The sequence below is a fragment of the Ascaphus truei genome, chromosome 4, assembly GCF_040206685.1.
Source record: "Ascaphus truei isolate aAscTru1 chromosome 4, aAscTru1.hap1, whole genome shotgun sequence".
Taxonomy (NCBI): domain Eukaryota; kingdom Metazoa; phylum Chordata; class Amphibia; order Anura; family Ascaphidae; genus Ascaphus; species Ascaphus truei.
The window spans coordinates 12,104,587-12,129,241 of record NC_134486.1 but is presented as its reverse complement, the minus strand read 5'-3'; the positions used below and the strand labels follow the sequence as shown (position 1 = coordinate 12,129,241).

General features: G+C 49.2%; 1 protein-coding gene across 4 annotated transcripts in view; it reads left to right on the top strand.

The window, feature by feature from the left end:
* The window catches only part of SLC5A6 (solute carrier family 5 member 6), a 62,461-nt gene that overhangs the window by 26,495 nt on the left and 11,311 nt on the right, over nt 1-24,655 (top strand). For all 4 annotated transcript variants that reach the window (XM_075595351.1, XM_075595352.1, XM_075595354.1 and 1 more), the window contains 10 exons: nt 6,855-6,920; nt 7,571-7,622; nt 12,340-12,407; nt 13,189-13,343; nt 13,908-14,048; nt 14,913-15,042; nt 16,227-16,315; nt 17,170-17,282; nt 18,941-19,008; nt 20,239-20,325. In XM_075595351.1, coding sequence (XP_075451466.1) covers nt 6,855-6,920; nt 7,571-7,622; nt 12,340-12,407; nt 13,189-13,343; nt 13,908-14,048; nt 14,913-15,042; nt 16,227-16,315; nt 17,170-17,282; nt 18,941-19,008; nt 20,239-20,325 — 969 coding nt within the window. The remainder of the gene's footprint in view (nt 1-6,854; nt 6,921-7,570; nt 7,623-12,339; nt 12,408-13,188; nt 13,344-13,907; nt 14,049-14,912; nt 15,043-16,226; nt 16,316-17,169; nt 17,283-18,940; nt 19,009-20,238; nt 20,326-24,655) is intronic.

The following is a 24,655-nucleotide window of genomic DNA, read 5'->3' as shown; positions in this document are numbered from 1 at the left end:
TGATGTGAGTGCATAGAGGGAAAAGGGGGTACATCACAAAGTAAAGGGGCTAGCTCCAAAGTGAACTAATGGCAGTGGCATGTTGAGTGGGTACAAATATATGTGACTAGCACCTATTTTATTTCTTAAATATCACAGGTGTACTGTATAACATTTTACAAAATACTTTTTGCTTCTACCGTACAGATTCTTTACAGGGTTTGTGCCATGTTTATTGAAACTCCTTTTATGATAAAACTTTCTAGATCCAAGAAAACACAGGCAATTTTCTTTTCTTTTTTTTCTTCGCTCAATTGGGTCGCAAGTTGTTTTATGCCATCGCACCACTTGGTAAATATTGCTCGACGTGTCTGGCGAGCATGAATTACACTGGATCGAGTAAAATAAACACTCCTTGTTATCACAGGACCCAGAGACGTAAGAATGCCAATGGCATTGACCAGTTGTTTCATTTGTATCCATTTCCCTCAATGTGAAACGGCCACTGACATGTTTTTGTTGCTGTAGAGGACAGTTTATTTTGCAATGTTTTTCGTTCAGTTTTGTAATAGAAATTAAAAAAAAAATGAACTGCTTCAGTGCCGGGGGGGGGGGGGGTTCTGCAATCTCCGACATCTAACCCCCTCTCCTCAAACCCCCCCCCCCCCCCCGCCCCCGCACAACTCTATCGCGCCATCGCCTGCGGTTTCCATCGATGTAAGTGGAACAGGAGGGTTTAATTGGAGGTCTGATTGCAAATGCCCCCAAGAAGACGAGGGGAACCCCATTCCGGGCAGCGTACGTAACAAGGGCCCGCTGGGTGCCGCCCATCATGATGTACGTATACAGGGCACTGAGGGAGTTAATATACATAGCACCTGTGTAGACGGCCTGTTGAGTGCCTTGCACAGATTGGAAGTGTATCTTGCACCGCAGCTTCCATAAAGGAGAAGCTACTTACATAGACGCATTGATGTACAGTAATCTAAATGGAAGCAAATGTTTCAGCATCTCTCTGGTGATAACTTCACGCCAGAACAGCTGCAGCTCAGGATTTTGAAGCCAATTTGCCTCCCCCGTAGTCGAGAGATTGTAAGAATATTTTAAATGTTCCTTAACATTTAGGTAGAAAAGAGCCGCACACGAGGAATGTTCTAAAAATGTTTCACTGAAACTGTCAAAAACAGCTTTGTGACAATAAACAGCTGTCGGCACTCGGTACCTTCAGGGGTTAAGGAAAGCTGGTCAGGGCCTCTAAACTAGTACATGTTTGTCACTGGACATCATTAACACACCGCAGAATCCTTACTGGGAAATCAGTAAGACGGTGGTGATCTTTTGTAGGGTAGAGGAATTAGAAGCATGTTCATCTCCTACCATATCGTATGATACACTGAGAAGCACACACACATTTCCACTCCAAGACCTGGTCCGTCTTAGCCCAACAGTTCAATGACTTCAGGTTTGAAGGTTCAGTGTCCAGTCAAAAATAACACCCAGGTCATGCGGCTGGTCATCTCGCTGCATTGAGTCCAGTGATCCTGGGGGGAGGAGGAGGTGGTCAGTGTTTTACAGCAGTGACTCCTAATGAACCTATGAATTTTGGTCCGCTTGGAGAAGGTTAAAGGCTGGTGTGCTGGATAATAGACATTTGCAGTCCATTCGCTTGGTTATTTTTGTCAGGTCGTACTTGGCTTTTGCACTGCAAGATGTCCCTGCAAGTGCAGTGTTTGCAAGCCCCTCCAGCTTCACAACGGTTTAAGGCATCGGCTACATCTGTCGTTCCATCGAGCGGGATGGGAGAAGTCTGTGTCCTGTCGCACGCAGGTCCATCCCTCTGCATCACATCTCCAGCAGACTGTGCACAGGCTGAATAATAGTGCAGGGAGCACACACACCTTGCACTATTACTGATATAAGCGTATGGGGGAGAGAGGAAGGAACCCTATATGATGCACTCAACCCTACTAGATAAAAATAATAAACTTTTATTAATGTAATTGAAGGAAGCAAACAGAACAAATATATTTAAAACCTAAATAGTGTACTGTGCAGTTCTGGTGTGAAATCACTCTAGATGACCAGGTGATGTCTTAACTAGTTTGATACACTGTAGAATAGAGTTACTGTTGATTCTCACAATACTTGTATGGAAATAATTCAGTAGATGAACAGAAAATATGACCCTGTCAGGGAAGTAATTGGTGTACAATCTACACAAGTATTGTGATACACAAGAACACTGGGAGCATTGGTAATGCAGCACTGTGTTACAAAGCTGCAGTAGGGCACATAGCACTGCTGCATACACAGATAGCTGAATGCAAACCCAGGCTGGAAGGGACCCCCGTGGTAATAGATCAATGGGAGCGCTGCTGGGAGGTAGGTGCAAGTAAGTAAACCCCGTGATCAACCTGTTACAACAGGGCATAAGGGGACCCCATACAAGTGTAGCCCTTTTTGTGAACCGGCCGACCCACCCAATCTCACATTGGCCCCTCGTGGTCTAACCGGTCCCTTTCCCTGCAACACACCTGCTCTAAGGGACTACTGGTACTGCATAACCTGTGTGGCTCCAGGAGATCTGAGCCTCCGCTAGCTGGGAGCCTGGGGAAACCCTTACCCTTACTTGGTGCAGCGCCTCCACTTACCCAGGATCCCCCGTTAGGAAAGATAGCCCTGAGTAAGAAATAACATAACACACGTATACGATAACCAATAACTAACTCTTTACTTAACACACATATAACACATTACATAACATAACCATAACCAGATGCTCTACCCGCATCACCTCCACCCAATGTCTGGTGTTCCCCAACCAAGTGTCCTGTGATCACCCCACACCCAATGTCTCGTAACTCCTACGGAGGTCGTGGGTGACTGCGCAGTCACTATATTAAGCTAGGGCCCAGTTGGTGCACATATATTTGAAGATACCTTCCGAGCACTCCGATGCTCGGGACCGCAACCTTCTTCTCAAAGGGTCAGACGTCCGTCTGATCCTTTCCAGGTACTCTGCCGGTGGACCCCAACGAGGGTCCCACCGCTCAACGGGAACTGCAACCGGACCACGGCAACACCAACCGCGTGGGAACAGCAACCGCCGCTATCCCTATCACTAACCACTGCTAGAGCGACAGCAACCCTAACCTAGGGCCTGTCCCTGAGGAACCGCAACACTGGGATGGCTTGAGGGAAACTCCTAGGGCCTGTGGACATAACCTGCCCCCCCTTCCCCCAGCTACCCTGTCCTAACTGTAACTAACAACTAGCTATTAACTAGCTCACCTGCAGCTGACACACCGCACACACTGCACGCACACTGTGCCTCTTTGACAGTGCCCACAGCTCTCTCCGCTGCGACACTGCCAAACCAGCACTTCCACCACTCAAGGGTCACCTCCCTAGCTATGGCCGTCCCTCTTCAGTTACCCCCTACCCTTACCCGGGAATTGGGGCCTGCCTGGGGATCTAGGGAGAACCCTTACCTGATGCAGGAGCCACGAGCTCCCTGCACCCTTCCTACTCCTTCCTCTGCTTCTTCCTGACTCACTGTTGCAAAGCCCGGGAAATGTATCTATATTCCCGGGCTGAGCTTCCTCCAGCCCTATTGGCCGCAAGGGAGCACCTGACCTTTGTCTCCCTAAGCCTCCTGGGAGTTGTAGTTCCCAGGGGCTGCCTAAAGCATTGGGGCCGCGTGCGCGCTTCCCTCGCGCATGCGCGAACCCCTAATGGCCGCCTCAACCTCTCTACTCCCTGTCCTGCCCTCGCGCGATCTCTCTGGGGCCTTCCCTGCGCTTGCCACCTACTGCGCATGCGCGAGCTAACGCGCAATGGCGGCGCCCTCCTCTCAAGCCGCCGAGCCGGTGGCAACGCGATCGCGGCCTTAGCGACGGCCCGATCGCGTCCCCGGCAACCGGCCTGCGCCTCGCAACGCTCTGCTCCCTGCACTGGCCCCCACCCTCGCGAAGGGCCGCCGGGTCCGTCGCAGCCTCCGGCGGCACCCGCGACCACCCGGTAAGCGCGGAGGGGGGCCAGAAAGCAAAAATATACCTCGGGGCTACACAAGTATTGTGAGAATCAACAGTAACTCTATTCTACAGTGTATCAAACTAGTTAAGACATCACCTGGTCATCTAGAGTGATTTCACACCAGAACTGCACAGTACACTATTTAGGTTTTAAATATATTTGTTCTGTTTGCTTCCTTCAATTACATTAATAAAAGTTTATTATTTTTATCTAGTAGGGTTGAGTGCATCATATAGGGTTCCTTCCTCTCTCCCCCATACGCTTATGTTTCACCCTGATAGCACCTCCCTAGAAAGTCTATTTTGAGCTGAGCAGGATTTTCCCCTCCCTTCTCCCCCCTCCCCTCTCCCCCCTCCCCTCTCCCCCCTCCCCTCTCCCCCCTCCCCTCTCCCCCCTCCCCTCTCCCCCCCTCCCCTCTCCCCCACTGTTTGCATTACTGATATAACACAATGACCTAGCAAGGTGTGACCTACGTGTCTAGACACCGATATTAGGCTCACTCCTGAGGGCCCAGTTCTTTCCCATGATGATGGGATCTGTCACATACTGTGTGACAGTCGCCCCGCAGAAACCCGCAGCTTCTACTTCCCAGTCTCCTCTCATCTTCTGGAAAACTAGTCTGGCTGGACTAGGTTGAAAAACTTGTTGACCAGACCAGCAGAGGTTAAACGCATTGCTGACCCCACCTCCTAGGAGAGGTCGAAGGGGCAAACTGTAATAGCCCTTCTCAGCTGCCACCTGTTAATTTTATGGTTTACACAACCTTTTTACACGTTATCTCTGAGTTTTCCGGGCTTATGCACTACTAATATAAAGCAGAAATCTAAAACCTTAGACATGCTAGGAATGATTCAGGAAGGATTCAGGTTCCATGATATGGGTTTTCAGGGAAAGCCAATGTACTGAATAGTGAGCACTCGCGACACTGAATTCCTGCCGTGGGTGCTGCCGAATCACGTATCCAAGCGGAACGGCCATGCTGTAGGAAAAATATCCACTCCAGTGGTCTTGGTGGGGAAATCAAACAGGATCAACCTTTTAGGTCCAACCTCGAACCAAAACGTCGATCCTGCTCAAATAAAAACGTTTTGTTTTGACACCACGACCACTGGAGGAGTGCCTGGGTATTATTTCCTGCAGGGAAAGACGAACATCATTTTTTATTTTTTCGCGGTACAATTATATTTTCCATTTTTGTGATATATTAGAAACTATTTAAACAAAGTTTAAGCGTATTTGCAATAATTAACTTCTGTTTACAAATGTTTTTTTTATTTAATTTTTTTTTAATGTAGCAATGATTTAATAGAACGTTACTGCATTGTAGTGTTACCCATTAGTTTTTTCTATGAAGACGCCAACATAAAAAATGAGGGGGTACTGTACCCCCTCTCTCTGTGACGTGCCTGTCCCTGCTTCCCCCTCTCTCTCTGTGACGTGCCTGTCCCTGCTTCCCCCTCTCTCTCTCTGTGACGTGCCTGTCCCTGCTTCCCCCTCTCTCTCTGTGACGTGCCTGTCCCTGCTTCCCCCTCTCTCTCTCTCTGTGACGTGCCTGTCCCTGCTACCCCCTCTCTCTCTGTGACGTGCCTGTCCCTGCTTCCCCCTCTCTCTCTGTGACGTGCCTGTCCCTGCTTCCCCCTCTCTCTCTGTGACGTGCCTGTCCCTGCTGCCCCCTCTCTCTCTGTGACGTGCCTGTCCCTGCTTCCCCCTCTCTCTCTGTGACGTGCCTGTCCCTGCTTCCCCCTCTCTCTCTGTGACGTGCCTGTCCCTGCTGCCCTCTCTCTCTCTGTGACGTGCCTGTCCCTGCTGCCCCCTCTCTCTCTGTGACGTGCCTGTCCCTGCTTCCCCCTCTCTCTCTGTGACGTGCCTGTCCCTGCTGCCCTCTCTCTCTCTGTGACGTGCCTGTCCCTGCTTCCCCCTCTCTCTCTCTGTGACGTGCCTGTCCCTGCTGCCCCCTCTCTCTCTGTGACGTGCCTGTCCCTGCTGCCCCCTCTCTCTCTGTGACGTGCCTGTCCCTGCTGCCCCCTCTCTCTCTGTGACGTGCCTGTCTCTGCTGCCCTCTCTCTCTCTGTGATGTGCCTGTCCCTGCTTCCCCCTCTCTCTCTGTGACGTGCCTGTCCCTGCTGCCCCCTCTCTCTCTGTGACGTGCCTGTCCCTGTCCCTGCTGCCCCCTCTCTCTCTGTGACGTGCCTGTCCCTGCTGCCCCCTCTCTCTCTGTGACGTGCCTGTCCCTGCTGCCCCCTCTCTCTCTGTGACGTGCCTGTCCCTGTCCCTGCTGCCCCCTCTCTCTCTGTGACGTGCCTGTCCCTGCTGCCCCCTCTCTCTCTGTGACGTGCCTGTCCCTGCTGCCCCCTCTCTCTCTGTGACGTGCCTGTCCCTGCTGCCCCCTCTCTCTCTGTGACGTGCCTGTCCCTGCTTCCCCCTCTCTCTCTGTGACGTGCCTGTCCCTGCTGCCCCCTCTCTCTCTGTGACGTGCCTGTCCCTGCTGCCCCCTCTCTCTCTGTGACGTGCCTGTCCCTGCTGCCCCCTCTCTCTCTGTGACGTGCCTGTCCCTGCTGCCCCCTCTCTCTGTGACGTGCCTATCCCTGCTGCCCCCTCTCTCTCTGTGATGTGCCTGTCCCTGCTGCCCCCTCTCTCTCTGTGACGTGCCTGTCCCTGCTGCCCCCTCCCTCTCTCTGTGACGTGCCTGTCCCTGCTTCCCTCTCGTTGTGACGTGCCTGTCCTTGCTTCCCTCTCTTTGTGACGTGCCTGTCCCTGCTGCCCCCTCTCGTTGTGACGTGCCTGTCCCTGCTGCCCCCTCTCATTGTGACATGCCTGTCCCTGCTTCCCTCTTCACACAGTACCTGGAGCTACGGTTCAATAAAGCTGTGCGGATCTGCGGCACTTTGACCTTCATATTCCAAATGGTGAGTATGAGTCTTCAGACGAGACGAGACCACACATCCCCTGGCCACACATCCCCTGGCCACACATCCCCCGGCCACACATCCCCTGGCCACACATCCCCTGGCCACACATCCCCTGGCCACACATTCTCTGGCCACTTTCAGGATGGAAAGTGTTGGAATTATTTACGGTTACCTGGGTTTTGTCACTTGGTTGGTCCGGTATCCTAAATGTTTCTCCCTCCCTCAAATACCCTAACCCAACACCTTTCTATACCCAGCATCAGCTAAAAATCCTTATTACTGTCTCGAGAAACCCGGCTGCTCTAAAGAAAGAACAATTATCTGTATTTAGCCCAAATATTACCACCAGCCACAACAACATTTAGCAGCAGGTCTGGGGAACCGGCGGCCGCTATTTGGCCATAGGTGTAATTTGAACTACTGCATTGTTTTGCCGTACGCGGTGATCTGTTCACTGGCACGCCATAAGAAGCGTGTGGATATCGGTGATGGGCCTTTATTGTGCATTGGTGGTGTTTAAGAGACTTCAGATACTGCGATGAAGAGATGTGCGAATGTTTGTGTTACCGCGGGTCCCCTGATCGCGCCCCGACGGATTAAACGCTGCAAGAAACCAAGTTTTCTGTGTTCCCTCATCTCTCCCGCAGGTGATATACATGGGAGTCGTCCTATACGCACCCGCGCTGGCCTTTAATGCAGGTAATGTTGTTGTGAGTTGTAAGGTCCTCCTCACAGAATGGCAGTGTAACGGGCAGGGCACCCTCCCATCATTCTCCGAGAGGCAGGAGGAAGACTGGCAGTGCCAACTTCTCTGGGGCTCCGTAAAACCACGATGGAAAAGATGTGTAGAACGCCAGGGCATCAGATTAGACAAGTCCTTTAAATATTTGAGCGTCTGCAAAAGAACAACTCCCAATAAGCTGCAGTGTACAATAAAGTTACCCTAATACAGTAGGGTTTGTGGGACTAGTACTTAATGCCACAGGCACCAATGAATAATAGTACAACCATTGTCCCATACAGTGAGAATAAAGGTTATGGTAACCCACAAATATAACTCACTTTTTGAATTCCAGATCCAGGGAAGTATTCCACAGCAGGGATAAGTAGCGTACAGTCCACCAATGTAAGAAGCAGGAACAGGTAGAAATAAGGCAGTGCACTGTCTAGAAAAACAGGAGGCGGCTCGCGGAAGCAAAAACAAGCTTTTATTTCATAAAAAGACCAGACAAAGGTCCCCATAGCTACAGCAGGTATCCACCACGCGTTTCGGGCTCTATGCCCTTTCTCAAGGTGTACCCCACTCCAGATCCCAAAATATACATCAGCAACATAAGGATTAGAAAACTTTATTTATTCACTTGGATACTGATAACCCAATGTATACTGACGTATACGTTAGAACCCAGGGGTATGCAAAAAAGACAAGTCATAATGTACAAGATGACCAAAGCAATATAACATCATTTGAATCAGATGTAATTTGATTTAAAGACATTCCTGCATAATTGAGAACAAGCAGGAAGTGTACATAGATATAGTAGGATATGGAAATATGACAACCAACATAAAAACATTATCTTTAAATCCAAAGGGAAACTGGGTTCATACATAAGTAGATAATCCAAACATAGTTAGGCAAAGTGTTTACTTTATTTAATGTAAATCTAAACGTGCCCAGAGTACTTGATTTGGTTAGAGGGATATTAACCAGAGTCAGAGGAATCAAATATATAAGAAATATAAATATCCTATGTACAGAAAGAGAGGGGGGGAGGGGATAAAGGGGGACCTTGGTCTTTAACGTAAATATCCAAAAGGCCTCCCTTTGGTCAATCCTCTTGATACGATTCCCACCTCTCACACGACAGGGAGCATACTCAATCCCACATACCCTAAGTAATTTACCATCTCCTCTGGGACAGTGGGTACAGTGTAGTGGCACCGGATGACTGAGGTCTTTGTTTTGAATAAGTCTGACATGCTCCATGATGCGTGTCTTAAGATTCCTCGTTGTCCGGCCCACATACTGTTTCCCACAACCACAGGTGAGAAGGTAGATCACAAAAGTGGTTTTACAATTTATAAAACTTCGTATATTAAGCACAGCCTTAGTGTTTGTACTCTCAAAGGTTTTGGTTGGAGACAATAGACCACAAATCTTACAAGAACCACATCTATATAAACCTTTAGTAAAGGATCTCTGTTTATCTGCATAAAGTGAAAACAAACTAGGTGATAGAGTTTGATATGGTCTTAGCCTTTCTCAAAACCAGTTTCGTTTTTTGGGGTAGATCTCGTCCCAAAATTGGATCAAGGCGTAAGATACTCCAATGTTTCTCCAGGATGAGTCTCACCTCTTGAGCCTGTCGACTGAATTGAGTGATAGATAATGGGCTCTCTTGTTTGGAGACCATTCTTGGTTTCCTTTTTAACAGTTGACTCCTTTCCATATCTTCCACTTCTTCTCCCCGTGCCTTATTTAGGTAAAGGGGTTCATAACCCCTGGCTAGAAATCTATTAAATAATTCATCTGATTGTCTATGGACGTCCTCATCTTTAGAGCAGTTTCTTTTTATTCTCATGAACTGCCCCTTCGGTATTCCTTTAACAAGAGCTCTGGGGTGGCAGCTGTCGGCTCTAAGATGTTTCGTGAATTATCTTTTCTAAAGATATCCGTGTGTATATTTAAAGAAAGATCAACATAAAATAATCTAAATATTTAAGGTGCTGGTGATCAAAAGCGAATGTGAATTTAAGACCATAATCGTTATTGTTAAGTAAATCTATTAACGATAACTTGGTAGTGATGTCACCCTCCCAAATGAAAATCAAATCGTCGATAAATCGACGATAAAAGATGTGATCCCTAAATTAGTTTGTATCTCCTAACACGTGGAACGACTGCCACCATCCCATGAATAAATTCGCATAGGATGGGGCAAAGCTGGTTCCCATGGCCGTTCCACGTGTTTGGAGATAGTATACACCATCAAACAAAAAATAGTTGTGCGTTAATAAAAAGTGAATAGAGTCCAAAATAAAACTCCCCTGTGCAGGTGATTAAATTAGAAGAGTCCAAAAAATAACTCGAAGCTGCCATCCCCAGGTCATGTTCAATAATTGTATATAGTGATGTGACATCCATAGACAACCAGACAAAGTTTGGTCTCCAAGAGACACTTTTTAGTTGATTAATTAAATCGGCACTATCTAAAATATTAGACGGCAAAGCTAACGCCAGGGGTTGGAGATAGTGGTCCACGTACCGCGACAGACCATCTCCCAAAGATCCAATACTAGAGACAATAGGTCTCCCTGGAGGGGAGACCAATGTCTTATGGATCTTTGGGAGATGGTGGAACACAGCCGTGGTTCAAAATGGATTGTATAGGAACTCAGTCTCGTTGGCATCTAGAACCCACAAATGTTTTCCTTTTTCAAGGAGCTCCCTCAAGTCCGACATGAATGAACGGGTGGGGTCAGAGGGAAGTACAGCATAGGAGAGTATCCCCGAGTTGACGCAAGCCTCCCCGTGGTAGTCGCTCCTGTGCTGCACCACCACTGCCCCACCCGTGTCCACATTCTTAATGACCAATTGTTTATTCATTTTTAAACTTTTCAATGCCTTAGCCTCACCAGTTGTTAAATTATTCATCGAGGGTTTATCTAATCCTAAAGAGAATGTATACCCGGAGGCCAGGATAGACAAATCTCTTTCCACCATTTTTTTTCAAAAGTTGTAATTGCATTACCCTTGATGAAAAAAGCAAAATTGAAGGGAACTAGTCCCAATGGTCAGGGCTCAGCAGCAAGTGGACTTTTGTGAATAATTGATTATGATAATCACTCGTAGTGGGGAATAGAGCTATAATTAAAGCTACGTGAGACTCATGTAGAACCTGTATAAATAACTCCTATATGACAGTGAAATTAGACAGTATGAGGGTCTCTGTGAGATAGTGACTGACCTATATATATACCATAATGGTCATATCAACCAACTCATTGAGACAGACTGTGCAAAGCATATGATAATGTCCTGGAGTAATACAGGTAAAGTACTCACATATGTAGCAGCTCACCCTTGTTGGATGCGTGCATCACGCCAGAAATGGAAAGGAAAAACGGTCCGTGAGGTCCAGGAACGGAGCACAGCAGTTGTGAAGAATGGGGGCTACAAGCCAGCAGGAACGATTAAAAAAGAACTTTATTGCATGATAGTGAGGGGTACAGAACTACTCTGACGCGTTTCGGGAACCAATCTCTTTGACAACTGCTGTTCCTGGACCTCACGGACCGTTTTTCCTTACCCTTGATGAAAGTGGGGAAAAAGTTGGATTTTTTTTCTTGAACCCCGAGGCTTTTCTACCCAGGAAATCCTGATAGTTAAATTGTGAATTTTGGTCTTGGAGCAATTCATTCAAATCCTGCTAGTGGATACCTGCTGCAGCTATGGGGGACCTTTGTCAGGTCTTTTTATGAAATAAAAGCTTGTTTTTGCTTCCGTGACCCTCCTCCTGTTTTTCTAGGCAGTGCACTGCCTTTTTTCTACCCGTAATGGAAAAGAAACCGCTCTGCAAGAACCGTCCTTAACCCTGTCACTGCCGCTTGTGCTGCACAGATAACCGAACTCCACAACTCCACATCGCCATGCGGTTCTAACCCAGCCCTTCTTTTCTGACGAACACTAGTGCATGTATACCGGGTCACGGCACCGGGTCCCGATAATCTTGCATTTCTATGGAAAGTCAGAACTTGAAATCCCAGTAAATCTCATGGTGACACAGTTGGGCCGGTACTGATGGTACCAGTAACACATTGAGTAGCACTGCTGTATGTAGCTTGCAACTCTGGCACTCAAGAACTGGAGTTGGATCATTGTAAAAATCCTTCCCACCCCCATTTCACTTTAGTCGGTTTATCACAAGAACTTTATATACTTTTAGATCTAGCAGATTTAAAGTAGTTCTCACTAGAACAGAGGCTTTCAACGTGTGCTCTGTTGAATCCGGAGGTTATTTAGGAGTTTTGATGGTTTAGGGGTTCAAGAGTTGCAATACGTAGTAAACGGTCCCACTTTTAAAGGGTTGGACACCACCACACATTGGTGGAGATCTCGGAGCCATACAGGGCTGTGATTAATGTGCATTTGTTGCAAGTTGTAGATTTTTATGGATCTCCAGCTAAGGGAACTGCAGCCCATCTGTAGACTTGTGAGGTCTTCATAACATTAGCTACTTTTATGTTCAACTTTCATATTGATCTCTTAAATTGTCAAACCCTTCAGTTAATCCCCTCTTTTTATTAAGCAGACGTTTAAAAAAAAAAAAAAAAAATTAAAGTCCATTGATTTGGTTGTCATTGGTTGAAGGTCTTTTCTCGACACTTTTCTAAATATTTTGTGTCATTGCAGTGACTGGATTTAACCTCTGGGGGGCAGTGTTAACCATGGGATTGGTCTGCACACTCTACACTACTCTGGTAAGACATTGAAGACCCCATCAGATCAGATTTAGGCATTCAGTGCTAGTGGGGTCTACAGCACATGTCTCGGCATTGAATTCCGTTGCCCCTGAAGTTGATAATTGTGTATAAAAGTGCCCTTTCTTCCTGTTCCAGATCTTATTCCCAGTCTCTCTCAGCCCAATCTTCTCATGTAATTGTACAGTCCTGCTTACCAACATGTACAGAAATGGCTTTATAGTGAAACAGGGGAGAAGGGGAGCCATGTGAAGTAATGGGCAGCGTTTGCACTGCTTTTGCTTTGTAATATAAGACCCATTTAGTGGCTTTGCCAATGTAATGCTGAGAGCTCACACGACGCTGCTTAATGCTCTGTCCTTCACATTACACCTGAAGCGGGGAGATGTGAGCCCCAAAATTAAACATATAAAGCACTTTTATTTGGGCGTTCAACCGGTTTTGGTAAATGCTTCTATTTTTTTTTTCTTCCTAAAAACAATTCTTATTGTAGATTTAATTTGTATTATTAACTCCTGAGCAGGAGCAGCCAACTCAAAAGCCACCAACCGGCCAGGTTTTAAGGATATCCCTGCTTCAGCACATTTGGCTCTATCCGTTGCTCAGTCGTTTTGACTAAGCCACATGTGCAGAATCAGGGATATCATGAAAACCTGACCTGTTAGTGGCTCTTGAGGACTAGAGTTGGCCACACCTGCTCTGGAGTATTGGGTCACAACTTGCACATTTCGTGGTAGATCGACCTGTGGATCCCTCCCTATGTTCTCTGCTACCTCTTCAGGGTGGCCTCAAAGCCGTCATTTGGACAGATGTCATCCAGACCATGGTCATGTTTGCGGGGCAGCTCGCTGTCATCATCGTTGGCACCATGAAGGTGGGCGGCGTACAGGAGGTGTGGCGCATCGCCACCGAGAACAACAAGATCGCTGGGATCAAGTGAGTGATGGACATTACCCCCTATCCCAATGGGCGAGTCTTCAAGATTGACTTTTGGGCAAGCAAAGGGGTTAAGGGGAACACATGAATGAGGTTATGGTAGCCTTGATAGTCCAGATGCCAGAGCGCAGACATGGGTGTCCCCTACTGTTGCGGTACTCTCCTTATTTTTGGTTGTCCTTGGGGATTCTTCCAAGCCTACGGATGATTGCGAACGATGTTGACGTTTGAGTGCCCTGGTTGTGCCCAGTGTGGGTCAGCAGATAAGATTGGGAATGTGGAGGGAACAGAGAGGGGCTGTGTGATGCTTCTGGCGTCTCCTTGCAGCTTCAGCATCATGTAAATCCCTTTCATCCTTCCCGTGGCTGCACTCTGAGAATAACCTGGCGAGAGGATAACACCAATGCAGAGAAGCCCAGTGTGGAAGATTTGGTCAGTTCTGGGACATTAAGACTGCCCCGCATTTAGGATTTCATCCGTAATTCTGGGAGACTGGCACTTGTTGGGCATGTGTGTAACCTCACGTGAAAATTCAGCGTTTTTAATTTGTGTGTTATTTTGCAGCTTGAATCCGGACCCCTTTGAACGTCATTCTTTTTGGGCTCTCGCTATAGGGGGCATCTTCATGATGCTTTCCCTGTACGGGGTGAATCAGGCTCAAGTGCAGCGTTACCTGAGCTCCCGCTCGGAGAAGGAAGCCATCATGTGAGTAAGAGCGTTAGCTACAGTACAGCGGAGTGCGAGATCAGTGCGTGACTCCACTGTATAACGTGGCTGTGAGATCGGGGCTTGACTCCTATGTATACCGTGGCTGTGAGATCGGGGCGTGACTCCTCTGTATAACGTGGCTTTCAGATCGGTGCTTGACTCCTCTGAATAACGTGGCTGTAAGATCGGTGCGTGACTCCTCTGAATAACGTGGCTGTGAGATCGGTGCCTGACTCCTCTGTATAACGTGGCTGTGAGATCGGTGCGTGACTCCTATGTATACCGTGGCTGAGAGATCGGGGCGTGACTCCTCTGTATAACGTGGCTGTCAGATCGGTGCGTGACTCCTCTGAATAACGTGGCTGTGGGATCGGTGCCTGACTCCTCTGAATAACGTGGCTGTGAGATCGGGGTCTGACAGAAAACTCTAGTTGCACTTTGCCACGTTAATGCATAGAATGTGCCACCTGAATGCATAGAACGTGCCACCCGAATGCATGGAACGTGCCACCCGAATGCATGGAACGTGCCACCCGAATGCATGGAACGTGCCACCCGAATGCATGGAACGCGCCACCCGAATGCATGGAACGCGCCACCACCGAATGCATGGAACGCGCCACCACCGAATGCATGGAACGCGCCACCACCGAATGCATGGAACGCGCCACCACCGAATGCATGGAACGCGCCACCACCGAATGCATGGAATGCGCCACCACCGAATGCATGGAATGCGCCACCACCGAATGCATGGAACGCGCCACCACCGAATGCATGGAACGCCCTTCTCGCTCACGTTTTGCTGCTCTCTCCTCTTGCTAGTGTGACATGTTACCAACACCAGTCTCCCCTGTGCAGGTCGTGCTATGCGGTCTTCCCCTGCCAGCAGCTGGTGCTGGGGCTCGGGTGTCTGACAGGGCTGGTGATGTTTGCGTACTACAAGGTGAATGGGATTCTTGACCCAGAAGTGGTTTCCTCCCCTGACCAGGTGAGATTCTGCAGTTGTAGGTTTCTGAATCCCCTTATGTACCCCCCCTTTTCTCCTGATCTTTCACTCTGTGGGGAGAACCAGTCCACAGGCACGTTTATTGGTAAAAAAAACAGCTAGTTCTTAACTTGAAGATGGAGCACACGTGTTGATCAGATCCCATAATGTTGTCCCTTTTTATACAGAGTTGGCAGACTAAGGTCATCCGATATCCTGCAGCATTTCTGCTGGTGTGGAAGACTGGCAGCAGTGCTGCATGGTGTCTTTATTGTGGGGTCTCTGCATCCTGTGCAGTAGGTTACGTGCTTGGTGTCACGGGAGACCAGGACACTACAGCACGGATCAGTACACCAGACAGAACTGTAGAGTTGAACAAAAGTGAATTTATTGGGAAAAGTTTCCACAAACTTCCAGTACATAAAACACACACAAGCTCACCCAACAGGTAACTGGGGGATCAACCTAAATTCCTAGGTGCGGGGGTACCTCCGTCCGGAAGCTTACCCTGATTACGTATTCTCAACTTGCGCCACAGTCCTCCGTAGTACGGGCAGCACTGCCTTGTTCTCCGCTGGCCTGCGGTTTTTGATTCCCTGCCGTTGCTTCACTCCAAACCGCTCCGGCCAGCGCTGCACACACAGACCGCTGCAACACTGGATGCTCCAGACCCCTGCACTGGGTCTCCTCAATTCCCTTCTGCTGACTCTTACAGAGGCTCTGCCAGTCCCCTGTCAGCACACAGCCCTATACCCAGTTGATAATATCACTGGGGTTGTAGGTGGGCCAGGATAATGCTGATACAATCCCCTTTCACAGGCAAACAATGCAGATATAGCCCATGGCTTACAGCTTTCTTGCTGAGCAAGTCCTCTCAGCAGGTAGTCAACCTCTCCCTGGTTCCTCAACAGTGGGTCTAATCCCATCAATGTCCAGGCCTACAAAACGCTAATGCGATTACAGCTCACAGAGTTGACCCCTACAGGTCCCCACTATCGGACAGACCTGTACATCACTGTTTTATATACTTTAAGAGGAACATATATAGGACTGCCACAATAAACTGTGTATACATAAGTTACTTCATCAGATCTGTGGCAGGTAGGGGTAATAGTGGGCTTACCCTTTATTTAAAACCGGCTAAATCTACCCTTCCCATCATGCCCGGCCTCGTGTCTCCCGTTTAGATGGTCCTGTACTTTGTGATGGACATTCTGAAGGACCTGCCGGGGCTGCCGGGCCTGTTTGTCGCTTGCCTCTTCAGCGGAGCGCTCAGGTAAACGTGTGCGCCTAACACCACGCAGTGTCGCTGCAAATACACCTGCACTGAAGTGCTGATGCCCAAGAGCAGCCACCAGTACCTTTTACCCCCCCCAGACATAGAAAAGAGACCTGGGTGAGAATCTGTTGAACATACAAATTGTTGTAATCATAGCTGTCTGAGTAGGGTTCCAGGCTCTGCACTTCTTTAACCCAGGTTGTGCTGAAAAGCTGTGTAATACGGCAGGCATAACCTTATAGGGGTCCCATCTTAAAATGGATAAGAAGCAAAAAGTGACAGTGCGAGTGCTTGTTTGCATGTCATTACCCAGAATCCCTGGTTGCAGTGGAAGCATTGTTTGCTAAGAGATAAGACCGGTTTGACCTGTCTGAGACGTGTGAATGTGCCCACAAAGGGTATATTTATTTGTCGAACATAAACTTTTGTATTGCGCTATCCTAGATTTCGATTATCTGGTGTCGGACGTTCAATAAAACTCCTTAAATATTGCCACTTCAGGGCTTTGAAATGCATTGTCGGACACTTCATAAGCAAATCATTGAGTACTTCGCTGCACTGCTGGGTTGTCTGTCTGTGCAGCAGGTGGAAACCCAAACCCCTTGGTTCGTCCGTGTGTTGCCCTTACAGGGCGACATTTATAATCTTACTGCCACCTGTTTGAAATGGCATCACCCCTTACTGTGAACGGGACAGCACACGGCCATGGTCATACCTGTGACCGCCACCTCTGTGTGTCCATGTTAGGCCGGCGGGAGCAGGACACTCCCCCTGCGTCAGACCCCATGCGCTCACATTGCCTCACGTATCCAAGCTGCTCATTTACTTCCTTCTCATTTATTTATTCTCAGTACCATTTCCTCCGCGTTTAATTCCTTAGCCACGGTCACCATGGAGGACCTCATCAAGCCGCACTTCCCCGGCCTGACAGAGGCGCGCGCCACGCTGCTCTCCAAGTTCCTCGGTGAGTATCGTCCTCCACGCCTCCATTACTCGGATCATCTGTAGAGTTAACACCTCCCCTGCTGGCAGGGACCGTACAGCCGTCACTAGTGCAGCGGTGGCCAACGCTATTCCTCAAGGGCCACCAACAGGTCAGGTTTTAAGGCTATCCCTGCTTCGGCACAGGTGGCTGTCATTGACTGAGCCACTGATTGAGCCACCTGTGCTGAAGCAGGGATATCCTTAACCTGACCTGTTGGTAGCCCTTGAGGACCGGACGGAGTTGGCCATCTCTGCACTGGAGAATCCCTCACCGATGATCGTTACCGATGTAGGAAATCCTCTTCCCACTAGTGGGACACTCATAGCGTGTCTGCGGGGTAAGGTCCCCATTCAGTAGTATTTGCTACGCACAGGAGGATGGGGGATATCCTGTAACACGTCAGCGGGAGCGATAACGTGTGTAGGACACACGGCATCCAAATATGCAGAATGTTTTTATTCAGTGTGAATGTAAAGTTACCGCCCTGGCTGTGTATGTGCTGGAGATCCACTGCACGAGGTCACAAGGAACGCCCTAAAATACAACAAACTGCTCTTCACAACTGATAAGAGCAGAAAATACTTCTTTTTTTGGGGTGCGGAGGATGATGGGGGAGATTGTAAGCGGATCAGAAAGTGTTTTTTTTTTTATTTATTTTTTTTTTAATTTACATAATTTTCCCGAAACAAATGGCAGTTGTAAGTTAACCCTTTGAATGCCAGAGGGGATAGCAACGTACCTAGACGCTCTGATACTCGAAGGGTTACCAGGTCGGATGGAGTTGTGCCAAGTTTACTTTCTCCCCTCTGGTTTTGTCATTTACACTGATTTTTATTTGAATGGCCCTGTTTATAGCTCCTACATTCACCCGTCTCTTCTCCGAGTACTTCAGTGGGGTGAATTGCTGATAAGCCACCGACAGACTTCAGTGTTCGTGTAATTTATGAGTTTTACATAGCACAGAATTATTGAGGCGATATCCGTGTCGCTCGGCTGCACAAATGACTTGAGTTTGCATGAAATATTTCAGTTAACTATTAAACCTGAGATGCTGTAGGTGTGATATGTCTCATCTCTGGTTGCTATTGCCATATGACTGCTGTTAAAACGGTGCAGAATGGGGGTAGTTCTGTACATTCATATATCCCGTGCATGTTTGCCAGCCTGTTGCGGGCACATACAACGTGAGGCACAGTGCAGCCACAAAGGATTCTGGGTATTGGAATGCTGTATTGGTCACTTTGCAGTTTGGCATATTTAAAAAGTTGCTCTGAACATCCCCCTGATCACAACTCGCCTGTAGAAACCCTGAAGCACTGAAAAGGGGTTAACTCTTCGGCATCTCGTAAGCTTTCGGGTTTCCGCATGATAAGACCACGGCTTCCCAGCCCTCGTTCTAATTTTAATGCCGGCATCCCGTCCTGACACACGTGTTTAACAAGGACTGAAACGTTGGATGTTGGAATGTCTGTTTTTTGCGCTCGCGTTGAAGTGTTGACGCGCGGTATCGGTCACCGTTCTGCAGCGATATTCTGCGATCCGTTTATTCATTCTGTCTGCTTGTTTAAGCCGTGGTTGCTGGCGAGTTACGGATCAGGGTTTTTGTAGCCTCCTTATGCCTCTGTATTTTGTTCCAGCTCTTGGATACGGCATTCTTTGCCTTGGCATGGCCTACATTTCCTCTCTGATGGGTTCCGTCTTACAGGTCAGTCTGCTGTATTCGAACACACACACACGCCAGACATTAGTAACCCTTAAAGGCGCAGTTCTCTACCCTACCCCATCAGATCCCTTCTTTTTATTATTATTAAGATGGGATCCAAGGGGTCTCCCGGAGCGAGACCTGCATTCATTTCAGCTCGGATGACCCCCTGATTCCCAAACTACCATTACAGGGAAGTGCTAGTATATCCTGGTGTTTTAAATCCCCTTGTCATAAAGGCCAACAGGAAGCCGTGACTGAAGATGTCTGGGGCTTCCTGTTGACCCACATGGTGCGGAGGATGTAAGACGCCATTTTAATTCCCCTGGCGGGGACGGTACTACCTCTACCTTCAGCTAAAACTAAAGCGGTCTAACATTTTAATCTGGTCTGTAACTGTTACATACGCCTATAGGATATATTATCTCTTGCTGCGCATGCAATGTCTTGTATATAATGTATAACCGTGCTCACTTAATGTAACAATATTTGTAACCATGTGTTGGTCATCATAACGCTGTGCCCAGGACATACTTGAAAACGAGAGGTAACTCTCACTGTATTACTGCCATTGTATAAATAAATAATAAAATTCAGCGGTGAGTGTCTCTCGGGAACCAGGGGGGTATCCTGAGCTGAAATAAGAGTGTAACTGCCCCTATAAAGGGGCCGGCTGGGTGAAGGTGCAATAAGAACAGGGGCAGTTTCATGGGTTAGAGGTAGTAGATCGACATCTTTTTACAGCAAAATTGGTTACGTACTGTATACATGTTTCTGAATGTTATTAAATATTTCACTTTTCCATTGTAACCATATGATACGTTTTTTCAATCTAGTTTTAATCCTCAAACTAGTTAGCAAAACAAAATTGGATGAACGCCAACCTACCGGTTCCAAAATACAGGAGCGACACTATAGATATAGATTTCCATACCTGCAGGAGCGCAGCTAGAGAGACAATTGGCCATAGATTTTCGGTAAACAAAATACAAAAACCCTGTGCTTCCTCCCAAACCGGCTTGCGATTTATTGGTGGAATTAATTCGGTTTAGGCTTGGGATCAAACATGTCTAGTTCCACTAATGTTAAACTGAACCTCCCCGCGTTTCCCATCACCCTGTTCGTGCTTGTAGATGGGTGGCAGGCGCTGGGATCCTGCTGCTTTCCCATTGTAGGGCAGAAGGTCTGTGCCGTCTGGACGCTGATTTTCCCCGTTGTTTTTCCCCCTTGCAGGCAGCGCTGAGTATTTTCGGCATGGTCGGAGGGCCCCTCTTGGGCGTCTTCTGCCTGGGATTCTTCTTCCCCTTCACTAATTCCATTGTGAGTATACACCGCGGCGACTGGAGATTTCTGTGGAACAAAAAACATACGAGAGTCCATCCGCACAACCCGCGCAGGTTCTCCGACTCGTCCGCTAGCGCAGCGGTGCGCAAACTGGGGGGGGCGGGAGAATTTCTAGGGGGTGCGCAGCGGTTACAGTGGCCCTGCGCTCTTCCCCACGGTATTTAAATTAAATGCTGGGGGATAGTGTGAGGCCTATGTAACTAACTTACCTGTTCTCTGCGGGCCTTCAGTGACACGTCGCCATGGCAACGCGGCGTCATGTGACATCACGCGTCGCCGTGGCAACGCGCGTCAAATGGCGCGGTGGGGTCACGTGACGTCACATGACCCGCAGCGTTATTTGACGCCGAGCCAACGGGAGGGGGGAGGCGAACGCTGCGGCTAACAAAGCGCAGCTCAAAGTTTGCGCGCCGCTGCGCTATTGCTTTGTGCTCGGCATGGACGTGTCAGGGGAGCAGGCTGAACTTTATAGCCTGCTGCATGCCCGGAACAAGGAGATGCAGAGCCTAGAAACCTATTCAGGGACATGTCTTTCATCATTTTCACTATTCTCCTTTCTTTAGTTGAGCTGATATATTTCAGAAAGTATTGTAAAAAAAAAAAAATCAGACTGGGGGTATTTGGGTCTAGATTGGCAACAAAAAAAGCACCTTATTCTTAACTGCTAGAAATAGGTTTATATTACAGTATACTGTAACTGTTTGAGTCGGGGCAGCATCAAGATTGTTGCTTACAGTATATGAGATTTGTGCACATTTTACATCCAGTTTGATTTGGAGAAAATCTGTTCTGCAGGGCCCCGCTCATGTAGTAGTGTGAGACGTCCTGTTCTGCAGGGCCCTGCTCATGTAGTAGTGAGACATCCTGTTCTGCAGGGCCCCGCTCATGTAGTAGTGTGAGACGTCCTGTTCTGCAGGGCCCTGCTCATGTAGTAGTGTGAGACACCCTGTTCTGCAGGGCCCCGCTCATGTAGTAGTGTGAGACGTCCTGTTCTGCAGGGCCCTGCTCATGTAGTAGTGTGACACATCATGTTCTGTAGGGCCCCGCTCATGTAGTAGTGTGAGACGTCCTGTTCTGCAGGGCCCTGCTCATGTAGTAGTGTGAGACGTCCTGTTCTGCAGGGCCCTGCTCATGTAGTAGTGTGAGACACCCTGTTCTGCAGGGCCCCGCTCATGTAGTAGTGTGAGACGTCCTGTTCTGCAGGGCCCCGCTCATGTAGTAGTGTGACACATCATGTTCTGTAGGGCCCCGCTCATGTAGTAGTGTGAGACACCCTGTTCTGCAGGGCCCCGCTCATGTAGTAGTGTGAGACATCCTGTTCTGCAGGGCCCTGCTCATGTAGTAGTGTGACACATCATGTTCTGTAGGGCCCCGCTCATGTAGTAGTGTGAGACGTCCTGTTCTGCAGGGCCCTGCTCATGTAGTAGTGTGACACATCACGTTCTGTAGGGCCCCGCTCATGTAGTAGTGTGAGACGTCCTGTTCTGCAGGGCCCCGCTCATGTAGTAGTGTGAGACGTCCTGTTCTGCAGGGCCCTGCTCATGTAGTAGTGTGAGACACCCTGTTCTGCAGGGCCCCGCTCATGTAGTAGTGTGAGACGTCCTGTTCTGCAGGGCCCTGCTCATGTAGTAGTGTGAGACGTCCTGTTCTGCAGGGCCCTGCTCATGTAGTAGTGTGAGACACCCTGTTCTGCAGGGCCCCGCTCATGTAGTAGTGTGAGACGTCCTGTTCTGCAGGGCCCTGCTCATGTAGTAGTGTGACACATCATGTTCTGTAGGGCCCCGCTCATGTAGTAGTGTGAGACGTCCTGTTCTGCAGGGCCCTGCTCATGTAGTAGTGTGAGACATCCTGTTCTGCAGGGCCCTGCTCATGTAGTAGTGTGAGACACCCTGTTCTGCAGGGCCCCGCTCATGTAGTAGTGTGAGACGTCCTGTTCTGCAGGGCCCTGCTCATGTAGTAGTGTGACACATCACGTTCTGTAGGGCCCTGCTCATGTAGTAGTGTGAGACGTCCTGTTCTGCAGGGCCCCGCTCATGTAGTAGTGTGACACATCATGTTCTGTAGGGCCCTGCTCATGTAGTAGTGTGAAACGCCCTGTTCTGCAGGGCCCTGCTCATGTAGTAGTGTGAGACGTCCTGTTCTGCAGGGCCCTGCTCATGTAGTAGTGTGAAACGCCCTGTTCTGCAGGGCCCTGCTCATGTAGTAGTGTGAAACGTCCTGTTCTGCAGGGCCCCGCTCATGTAGTAGTGTGACACATCATGTTCTGTAGGGCCCCGCTCATGTAGTAGTGTGAGACGTCCTGTTCTGCAGGGTCCTGCTCATGTAGTGTGAGACATCCTGTTCTGCAGGGCCCTGCTCATGTAGTAATGTGAGACGTCCTGTTCTGCAGGGCCCTGCTCATGTAGTAGTGTGAAACGCCCTGTTCTGCAGGGCCCTGCTCATGTAGTAGTGTGAGACGTCCTGTTCTGCAGGGCCCTGCTCATGTTGTGTGAGACGTCCTGTTCTGCAGGGCCCTGCTCATGTAGTAGTGAGACATCCTGTTCTGCAGGGCCCCGCTCATGTAGTAGTGTGAGACGTCCTGTTCTGCAGGGCCCTGCTCATGTAGTAGTGTGAGACACCCTGTTCTGCAGGGCCCTGCTCATGTAGTAGTGTGAAACGCCCTGTTCTGCAGGGCCCTGCTCATGTAGTAGTGTGAAACGTCCTGTTCTGCAGGGCCCCGCTCATGTAGTAGTGTGACACATCATGTTCTGTAGGGCCCCGCTCATGTAGTAGTGTGAGACGTCCTGTTCTGCAGGGTCCTGCTCATGTAGTGTGAGACATCCTGTTCTGCAGGGCCCTGCTCATGTAGTAATGTGAGACGTCCTGTTCTGCAGGGCCCTGCTCATGTAGTAGTGTGAAACGCCCTGTTCTGCAGGGCCCTGCTCATGTAGTAGTGTGAGACGTCCTGTTCTGCAGGGCCCTGCTCATGTTGTGTGAGACGTCCTGTTCTGCAGGGCCCTGCTCATGTAGTAGTGAGACATCCTGTTCTGCAGGGCCCCGCTCATGTAGTAGTGTGAGACGTCCTGTTCTGCAGGGCCCTGCTCATGTAGTAGTGTGAGACACCCTGTTCTGCAGGGCCCTGCTCATGTAATAGTGTGAAACGCCCTGTTCTGCAGGGCCCTGCTCATGTAGTAGTGTGAAACGTCCTGTTCTGCAGGGCCCCGCTCATGTAGTAGTGTGACACATCATGTTCTGTAGGGCCCCGCTCATGTAGTAGTGTGAGACGTCCTGTTCTGCAGGGCCCTGCTCATGTAGTGTGAGACGTCCTGTTCTGCAGGGCCCTGCTCATGTAGTAGTGAGACATCCTGTTCTGCAGGGCCCCGCTCATGTAGTAGTGTGAGACGTCCTGTTCTGCAGAGCCCTGCTCATGTAGTAGTGTGAGACACCCTGTTCTGCAGGGCCCCGCTCATGTAGTAGTGTGAGACGTCCTGTTCTGCAGGGCCCTGCTCATGTAGTAGTGTGACACATCATGTTCTGTAGGGCCCCGCTCATGTAGTAGTGTGAGACGTCCTGTTCTGCAGGGCCCTGCTCATGTAGTAGTGTGAGACGTCCTGTTCTGCAGGGCCCTGCTCATGTAGTAGTGTGAGACACCCTGTTCTGCAGGGCCCCGCTCATGTAGTAGTGTGAGACGTCCTGTTCTGCAGGGCCCCGCTCATGTAGTAGTGTGACACATCATGTTCTGTAGGGCCCCCTCATGTAGTAGTGTGAGACACCCTGTTCTGCAGGGCCCTGCTCATGTAGTAGTGTGAGACATCCTGTTCTGCAGGGCCCTGCTCATGTAGTAGTGTGAGACACCCTGTTCTGCAGGGCCCCGCTCATGTAGTAGTGTGAGACACCCTGTTCTGCAGGGCCCCGCTCATGTAGTAGTGTGAGACATCCTGTTCTGCAGGGCCCTGCTCATGTAGTAATGTGAGACGTCCTGTTCTGCAGGGCCCTGCTCATGTAGTAGTGTGAGACGTCCTGTTCTGCAGGGCCCTGCTCATGTAGTAGTGTGACACATCATGTTCTGTAGGGCCCCCTCATGTAGTAGTGTGAGACACCCTGTTCTGCAGGGCCCTGCTCATGTAGTAGTGTGAGACATCCTGTTCTGCAGGGCCCTGCTCATGTAGTAGTGTGAGACACCCTGTTCTGCAGGGCCCCGCTCATGTAGTAGTGTGAGACATCCTGTTCTGCAGGGCCCTGCTCATGTAGTAGTGTGAGACGTCCTGTTCTGCAGGGCCCTGCTCATGTAGTAGTGTGACACATCATGTTCTGTAGGGCCCCGCTC